At 42.5% G+C, this 9,460-nt stretch overlaps 1 protein-coding gene across 1 annotated transcript; it reads right to left on the bottom strand.

Annotated features, from left to right (window-relative positions):
• On the bottom strand, positions 5,972 to 8,209 carry LOC109710095 (putative clathrin assembly protein At1g03050). Its single transcript, XM_020232529.1, has 2 exons — positions 7,429 to 8,209; positions 5,972 to 7,300 (listed from the first exon to the last, which is right to left on the bottom strand). Exons 1-2 carry the CDS (start codon positions 8,102 to 8,104, stop codon positions 6,108 to 6,110), a joined length of 1,869 nt encoding a protein of 622 aa, XP_020088118.1. The 5' UTR covers positions 8,105 to 8,209; the 3' UTR covers positions 5,972 to 6,107.

Genomic DNA, 9,460 nt, shown 5'->3' with positions numbered 1-9,460 from the left:
AAGATGGTAGAAATTCGAAAAAGATTTTTTTAAAAAAATAAAGCTTTCCAAAGTGCATTGTATTCTTGTTTGACTCGGTTTCTAGAACTTCACTATTAATTATAGAAATGGTATTTGGTACGCTACTACATATGAAAATTGATAATATTATATTTCCCTATTTTTTTTTTTTCAAATATTTCCTTCCAATGATGATGCGATATATGTTTGAAACCTCAACCTACCAAATTAATTTTGTATTGTTTATGCATTTTTCTTGTGAAATTTATGCATCATATTAGGTCCACTAACAACCGCTATGTAGAATAGATAGTGTTAACTAGGTATTTAAGTGTCCATTGGTACGAATCGTATGTACCATAATGTATCGTGCCAACAAGACATCAGTATGATATAGCCGTTGTACCGATAGCACAGCTCAAAACCTTCTATTCTTTAAATTAGTACGTAATTTTTTTAATAAAGTTCAAAAGATTTGATATAAACAGTTAAAATATTTTTTTACTAAAGAAAATAAATATTTCATACTATTATGTGTCGGTACGCTTGAATTATTTGTGACAGGCACGTATCGGCACGATCTAGCATGTACCGTGCCGTGCCGTACCGTACCGTACCGTACTGACAAGTTTTCCGCACGACTCCGTGTCACGGCACTTTAATCCTTAGTTTTAACATCCTTCTGATCACGCAAAATAGGCTTCTGTAGAGAAGTGCTTTAAATTTGCTTTAGGGTGCGTTTGGTTCGCACTATGAAAGATTACTAGTAATAAAAAGATGTCCGAGAATCTTATTCCTATTCATCCTATTACTAAGAATGTGTTATTCCTGTGTTTGGTTCGCACGGTTATATTATTTAGTCATGTTATTTAAGTTTACAAAAAAACATACAATTAATTTATTTATTTCTTTAATTAATTTTAGATAATGCCACTGTTGATGCCAAATTTGAAATAAACACGCCGACCTAGTCCACATATGAGCCGAAGAAATAAGGACACGTGGTACACCAGGAGTCGGCGATAAGGCGCCTGAAGGCCAAGAGCGTTTAGGCGGCAACAGTTGAGAAGTGTGACGTAACTTCCATGTGAAGTGGGGCATAACTTCCATGTGAAGTGGGACGTAACTTTCATGAGAAGTGAGGCGTAACTTCCGCGATCATGGTTACAACCACTCCCTCAACCAACCAATAATGTGGGTTGATGTTACTATAAATAGTAATTTTAAAACCTGCAAGAAGGGTCTTTCTCCCCCCTGAACGAGAAGACCACCCTATTTTTCTTGCAATTTTATTGCTTTTCTAGGAGTAGTCTAAATGTAATCCTTTTTTTTCGCATTTACTGCTTTCCTAGGAGTAGTTTTTAAGTAGAACCCTGGAGTCTGTCTGCCTTACGGGCATCACTCCGTTGTAAACTACATATTTGCAGAGTCTGTATGCCCTTCAGGCACACTTTGTTTTATTAATATATATATATTTAGACATTCGGCTCTTTCAGCCGACCAGTCATTGTGTATTTCATTTATTCGGCTCTTTCAGCCAACTAGTTACTGTGTACTTCTTCTACTCGGCTCTTCTGCCGACATTGATCACTGCACAGTTCGTACATTCGGCTCCTCCAACCGAACCGAATTTACTGTAGAGGTCTTCGAACCCGGCTGATCCGATCCCTTGTCAGCCGAATCGCTTGATCTGTCGAATGGCACAAACTTCGAGGGTCACTATCCGCAGCCGTTCCTCACCCCGACGTACTCCCCGAGGATGATCTTTGACTGAGTCAAGGGTCGAGAAATTCGGCTACCAACAGCCACCAAAAATTTCAACATCTTTTTAGAAAAAGGGAGAGAGAGAATATAGATCAGAGAGAGAGAGCATAATTAAAGAAATAGGAAGAGAAATAGAGTCGAGATTAGAGGGAGTGAGAGAGTTGAGATTTTAGAAAAAGAGGGGGAAAGAGAGCTTAGTTTAGAGAGAAAAAAAAAGTTTAGAGAGAGATATGAGGTTAGAGTGTAAAGAAAAATAATACCAACTAGCCGGCGGCGGGTAGGGAGAAAGAAAGAGATTAGACATATTATGATTACCCCAATCCATTAATATGAGGATACCGACCCTCCCTCAAGGGAATGAGATTAGTACTTTGGGATGAATCTCATTTCCAAGTAAATCTAATATTACCAACTAGATTACTTAGTGCGTTTAGCCAAACACTGTCATATTTTTTTATTCCTATTGAATTATTAGGAATTTTAAAAAAATAGCGCGAACCAAACGCACCCTTAATGTATCCTCATTAAAGTGGTGGATGATTCCAAACAAGAGTTTGAACTATCACTTGGAGTAGGTTTTCCTAATTTAAATCGTGTCTTATTTGGTTGAGCTTTTGCGTTCATTTCGGTTGAAGTTATATCCAGTAGAACATATTGCAAGCAATAAAAAGAAAACCTATAACTTTTAATTATGCAGAACTGAATTAAAATTCTTATAATTTTTTCTCTACTGGCATTGATCAAACACTATTAATTGAACAATTAACATTACACTTTAAAGTAGAATCGAACATATATTTATGAAATATGCTACATGTATACACCCTATAAGTAAGTGTAACTTTTACACCCGGTCTTGGAAAGATTTAAATACTCTTTTTGAATTTTAATATCAAAAAATAGGTTGATAAGACTAGTAAAAAAGTATTAGTCTTTGGATGACTAGGGTGCAAGATTTACATCTTATTTATACGTGTCCTGATCTATAATACTGCTTTATATTTACAAGCTAAAAAAAGTAGAGCAATACTACCTCTACACCTTGAACGTACTTGTATATAGGGGTGTCAAACGGGCAGGGCGGCCCGCGGCCCGCCCGGCCCGGCACGGGAGTGGGCCGGGCCCGGCACGGGAGTGGGCCGGGCCAGGCACGGCACGAGTACTGTAGCATGCCGTGCCGGCCCGGCCCGGCCAGTTAAATCGGGCGTGCTGGGCCTTGCTCCCGCGGCCCGATGGCCCAGCACGGCCCAGCACGACATAGGCTTGGGTCGTGCCGGGCCTAGAGGGTACCCAGGCCCGGCCCGGCACGGCACGGCCCGGCCCGTGTGGCCAGGCCCTCCCGAGCCGGGCCCAGGAAGGGTCTTGGGAGTTGGGTACAAGGCTGCACCAACTCCCAATGCTTTGGGAGGCACCAACTCCCAATGAGTTGGGCTGTGGCCTGTGGCTTTGGGACTCCCAATAGTCAAAGATTGGGTTGTGGCTTTGGGAGTTGGGCTTGGACTAAAATGCCCTTCCCAACAGTCAAAAATTTGACTGTTGGGAGGGTATTTTGGTCCCAAAAATTTAAAATTTTAAAATAATTTAAAATTTTAATATTTTTATAAATNAAAAAAATTAATATTAATATTTTTATTTTTCAAAAAATTTAAATATTTTTAAATAAAATTAATAAAATAAAAAAGGGCTGGCCCGAAGCCCGGCCCGTGCAGTCCGGGCCGGAGGGCCGTGCTGGGCCGGGTTCCAAAAACTTTGGCCCGGCACGGCACGGCCCGATTTTGGGACCGGTCGTGCCGGGCTGGCCTGCGGCCCGTTTCGGCCCGGAAAATGTGGGCCGTGCCGGCCCGGCACAGCCCACATTACATCCCTACTTGTATATCTTACATCCTACTTTCTACGGCTAGGATTCATCCACTAGTCTTATTAAGTTTTTTTTTTCTCTTTTTTCACTAATTATCTGGAGAGACTTTGTGACACTCAAATAGTCTCACATCAATTAGATAAAGAATTATGAATAGGAACATAAAAATCATAAACTCTAATATTAAAAACTAGACTCAAGTATTTTGAGCCAATGGTTTGGGTCCAACGAATTACCAGTACTATCTAGTGAACAGAGTCAATTTACCAATCAGACGTATGAGATGGGTCTCATATCATTTGATAATTCTTTTAGGCTAGTGAATTGGGGACATGATTCGATTAAGACGTGACAGTTAGCATTGCTCTTTCGGAAAAGGTTCAATCATGAATACAATTAAACTCTCTTTTCAGATCCGCAATGCATGATTCATCTGGCAATCAGATACTTAGTACAAATAATTGCAACTATCAAGTAACTACAATAATAAAGATCACCACTTGGGACATCAGACAAAGACCAACTAATTTTTGTTGGAAAGCTAACACTAGATAGAACTTCATGTCTGCCACAAATCTAGATTACTGTATCAGACATGTGCAATGCAATTCACATGCAAAGGAGAGTGATCATTTATGTAGTGATTCACAGTTGCATGAAAAGATTAGACATGAAAAAAGATTTTGCCAAACAGCTTTACAAAATTATTTCAGAAAAATCAGTTTTACCTTAACTCAGTCAAACGCTCTACAACTTTTAACCAAAATCACTTTTTCCAACTAAAATCAATTCTGTAGAAATCACTTTTCCAGAATCTAGGCCAAATGGGCCCATATAATGGGTAAATTTAATCATTTGTGGTTACTAGGATTGGGAAGTTTTCAACCCCAAGATTTTGGAGTAAAACATGTTTTCTAATTTGGGTTTAGTTAGTAATACTTTTGGATGCCTAAGGTTGTTGTGTCACTAGTGTTAAGACAAGTAATTAATCAGATGACTAATTAAATGCTACAATAAATCGTTAACTTTTTTCTTCATTTAGACTAACACGATTTACGTCCTTCTGGGAGTGTGATTAATTTTCTTATATAATCATCAGATTTTTTTTTTTTTTTTTTTTTTTGCCCTACGAAGAAACGCATTATAAATGAGATAACGAACAAAAATTTATCACGGACAACTCCCTAAGTTAGACCATCAACTACGCCATCCATCAAGTAAATTGCACGGATGTCAAAGCAAGATGAATGATGGTTTTTTTGTTACATTTGTATTCATACTCCATCTATGCTATATATGGTGGTAGTCTCTGAATCTAACAAGTTACTACAGGGACACACAAAAAACAAATTGATAAATAATGAGAAATATGACTAATTAAGAAAAGAGTATAACTTAAAAACAAATTAATCCGTTCCAGTCATATATCTACTAACTTACCACAGAAAAACAAAAACAAAAATAAAAAAAAAAATCTAACAAAATTATCAAAACTAAATTGAATTTGGCCTTATCTTTAGCAATCCCATCTACTTTGTTAGTGAAAAAAAAAAAAAATTATGAAAGCCTCCCTAAAGAGAAATAGTCTAATTAACGGTTTATCATGATATCGCGGAGGGAGCTTAATTTATTCCTCGCAAATTTTTACTTGAGTTGCGAGTTCGACGCACCGCTGCGCCAGCTCGTAGATAAAAAATTCTCTGATCAATATTATGATTTGCACTCCATCTGGTGATATTTTCATAAACCACTACAACAAAAACGATCTATAGCGATACTTTTAAATATCGGTATAAGTAAAAAAAAATACTGCTGGCTAAATTATCGACACTTTTAAAAAGTGTTATATATGTGGGGTCGCTAGGTATATAGTGACAGTTAAAGAGTGTCGCTCTAACCTAAAAAGAGTACTGCTAATTTATCAACACTTATTTAAGTATTTAGCAACCGCCAGAACTCTACCTCGTTGGCTGCGGTGGCGGAGGATGAGGAGTGGGAAGAGCTCTTCGTCTAGAATTTCAGTGGATTGAGTGTGGAGAGAAGGGGAGATGGTAATTGATTTTTTTTTTTTCCTTTTATGTTTGTAATCGGGTCAAATGGACTAGGTGGCGTGGGTTGAATAGAGTATCATTTTATTTTGTGTTGGATTGGGCTTTATATTTAGGCATTAATAAATTTTTTTAAAAGTTTTGATATAAATAGAACACTTACATAAAAGTATTTTAAATATGTATTCCTATAATCTAATTCTGTTGTAGTGAACTCGGCTCAAATTAATAATCCAAAACTCAAATTTACAAACTAATTCACATTTCAAAAAGAAAAAAAAAAAAAAAAACACAAACACAAACACATAAAGAAACTAATTATAGAGCAAAGAACACACTTCCTGATCTCCCGCGCTTTTTTAAAGCACATGAAATTACTAAAAACACGTCCCTCATATACATCAAACACCTGATCAGTGTTGCCCCATATACGTACATCAATACATTCTATTGTACCCACCCATGTTGTTCTGGTGATAGTAATAGGCCCCGTTCTGCGGCGGCCGCGAAAGCGCGGCCGCCATCGGCGGCTGCTGCTGCTGCTGCAGCCGCGCGAAGCTCATCTGGCCCTGCATGCCGTCGCGCGCGTACTGCTGCCACATCTGCTGCTCCTCCGCCAGCAGCCCCTGCTTCTTCTGCATGTCCGACATCTGCACGTACGTAGGCGGCGCCACCATCGCCGACGCAGCGAACGGGTCGCCCCCGATCCCCCCACCCGCTGTCGGCGGCGCGGGGAGCGCCAGCATGGTCGCCTGCGCCGGCGGGACCCGAATTGCGACACTACTCGCACTCCCGGCGTAGCCGACGGAGGCAGCCACTGCCGCGCTGGCCTGCGCGTGGCCGTACATGCCGTCCAGCAGCGTCATGTCGAGCCCGCCGCCGAGCGACGCCTTTTGGCCCGACAGCCCGCTCGCCGACTGCACCAGCGCCGTCTCCCAGTCGGCCGAGTGCTCGTCGAACGCCTCCCACCTCGGCGCCACCTCTGTGGTGCTGCCGTCGAACAGCGCCAGCGCCAGCTTCTCGCCGTGCTCTTCGCCCGTCATGACATCTTCCTCCAAGTTCAGCAAATCGGCTTCCCTTTCGTTTTCTTTTCCCCGCTCTTCCCCTACCGTCGACGAGGCCTTCGCTTCGGCTTTCGACGTGCTCGCCAAGTTGATGTCGTTGTCGTCGCCGCGGTTTTCCTCTTCGGGCGCAGGGAGGGCGCGGATGTTCGCCATGTCGGCGTAGGCGTCGTCCTCCGGGAGGCGGTTCTCGTGTTCTTCTTCGTCTTCGAGGGAGAGGGGCTTCAAATTCAGAGTCGGCGACTGGGCGGCGGCGGCGGCGGACTTGTCGCGGATGAACTCGTCCATGAGGTCGAGCTTCCTGGGGGTGATGCGCTCGACGTCGGGGAATTCAGAGGGGCGGCAGATGGCGGCGGACTTGCACCAGGCATAGAAGGCACCGAGCTCGTCGAGTTGCTTGGCCAGGCGGGCAAAGACGTTGTGGACGCGGGCGCAGTCGGGGACGTCGAGGTCGGTGAAGCGGTCGATCAGGGCCGACATGGCCTCCGCCAGGTCGTAGTAGATCTGGAAGCTCTCCTTCACCAGCGGGTAGAGCGCCACCGCCACGATCCGGTTCGCCTTCGCCGCCCCTGCACCGCCCGCGGAAGTGATCAGTACTGTAATATTTAGTCATTTATATATTACTGTAAAATTTATAGCAATGATACTCTTGCAATATATAGAATTTTGGTTTGTTTTACTGCAATAGTAGCAATACCGGTAGGCCTGCATGCAAGGAAGCGCTCCAAGAGCTGCTGCAGGTGCTGCGTGCGCACGAGTATCCGGTCTGTCTTCATCTCCCTCACCGGCGTCCCCCGCGAAGCCGCTGTCGTCGTTGCCTCCAAATTCTCCTCCTCCGCATTTTCCTCCGCCGCCTCATCCTCCTCGCCCCCTCGACACAAGGCGGTGCTGGTGCGGCGGGCGCGGCGGGCGTGCATGCGGTAGTCGAGGCGCTGGTCGAGGTAGAGGGCGAAGGTGCGGACGAAGGCGGAGAAGTCCCAGGCGTCGGAGTCGCGGAAGTCGGAGAGGTTGAGGAGGCGGGTGCCGCGGCGGGTGGCGAAGAAGAGCTCCTGCTCGAAGGCGGGGTCGCCGTCGGCGAGGAGGCGGTGGACGAGGACGAGGGTCTTGAGGGCGACGGACCAGGAGCGGGTGCGGCCGAGGCGGCGGGAGAGGGCGGCCACGCAGCGGGCCACGTACGCGCGGGAGTAGCACGTCAGGCTCAGGATCTCCCGCACGTGGCGCTCCTCGGCCGGGAACTCGTCGTGCCGCGTCGCCTTCACGATCGCCACGTCCAGCTCCGACGCCACCGACCCGTTGCTGCTCACCTTCGCCAGCCCGATGCTCGTCCGGTCCTTCACCGCTCCCAGCGCCTTCCGTATCGTGCTCGGCGCCATCTTATTATTTCCTTTCTCTTGTTTTTCTTCCCTTGTACGAACTTAATTAATTTGTAGAGAAGCAGAGGATCGAACAAGAGGGAGAGAAATGGTGATGATGTTTTTTCTTTCTTGTTTTCTTTTTNAATCATGTGTGGTTAAAAATAGTATGGTCATTAACTATAGACTGTTTCTCATCTTTTCTTCTGTTATCATGCAAATTACTCTGCTTTTCTCTCTCTCTCTCTGTCTCTGTGAATAATGGGTGGTGTGTTAATTTGAGTGGAGGGAATGTACGGAGGAGGAAACATAGGAGGGGCGAGAATGTAGGGGGAGAGATGGTCGGCGAGCCAAATGTAGGGGCGAGTGTGTTAATGTTTTGTTTTATTATTTTTTTTGGGGTGGGAATGGGCGTTGACCGTGGGAGCGGTGTTGACCGGGTTGTGGTCTTCGTTGTGTCCATTTCGGGTTTGTTACTTTTGGAACGATGTGGGTTTGAGTTTGAGTTGGATTTGAGCTTGGCTCGGCTTGATGGGGACATGGAAGTTCCAAAATAAATAAATACTAAAAAAAAAATCAAATGACTAATAAAAATATCCCACTCGTAAGATGGGTGAAATATAAAATATACATCCGATTTGGAGTGTACAGATAATATATACCTTTCTTTTCTTTCCGCAACTAAGTAGGATATAAGATTTGCATCAGGTTTGAGATGTACAAATAGATATGCATCCGGTTTGGGATGCACAAATAGTATTTACCTTACTTTTCTTTTGGCAAATTGCACGTTTGGTCTTCAAGGCAAGTGGCGCTTCGATCCTCAAGTTATAATTTATTTTAATTTTTAGCTCAAATTTTTAAAATTATTATAATTAATTTTTATAATTTAATTTATTTAGCTAAATATTAATATATCGTTAATATAGAATAATAGAAGTAATATAGTAATATTGTAATTTATGATGATACACTAATTAAAAATTTAGATATTATATTATTTTTATATCAGCAATGTATCAATATTTAGTTTATTAAATTAAATTCTAAGACATAATTATAATAATTTTAAAAGTTTAAATAACAAATTATAACAAATTAAAGTATCAACCGTCTCATAATTTGAATACGATAGTGCAACTTACCTTTGTTTCTTTTAGAGCATGCTCGAGATATAACCCATTTTTGGTAAAATCTTATGACCTCTCTCATCCAAGGGCCTTCTTTCTCTATTTATGTTATTAACTTTCTTTTTTTTCTTTAAAACACACAAAAAAAAAAAAGTTTGTAAACTCTACAACCCCTTACCATACGGGTTCCCGAGTTTATAATCCTTTCGCTTTGTAAACTTAGCAATTCTCTTTCCTTTATTGCTAA

The sequence above is a fragment of the Ananas comosus genome, linkage group 5 (assembly GCF_001540865.1).
Source record: "Ananas comosus cultivar F153 linkage group 5, ASM154086v1, whole genome shotgun sequence".
Classification (NCBI taxonomy): domain Eukaryota; kingdom Viridiplantae; phylum Streptophyta; class Magnoliopsida; order Poales; family Bromeliaceae; genus Ananas; species Ananas comosus.
The sequence above is the reverse complement of the archived record's forward strand: the minus strand, read 5'-3'. Positions and strand labels throughout refer to the sequence as shown.

Bases quoted from the DNA above. Each gene is read 5' to 3' on its own strand.
- LOC109710095 (XM_020232529.1), bottom strand. From the start codon at position 8,104: ATGGCGCCGAGCACGATACGGAAGGCGCTGGGAGCGGTGAAGGACCGG. The intron at 7,301-7,428 runs GTATTGCTACTA...CGGGCGGTGCAG, and splicing joins CCTTGCATGCAGGCCTACCG to GGGCGGCGAAGGCGAACCGG.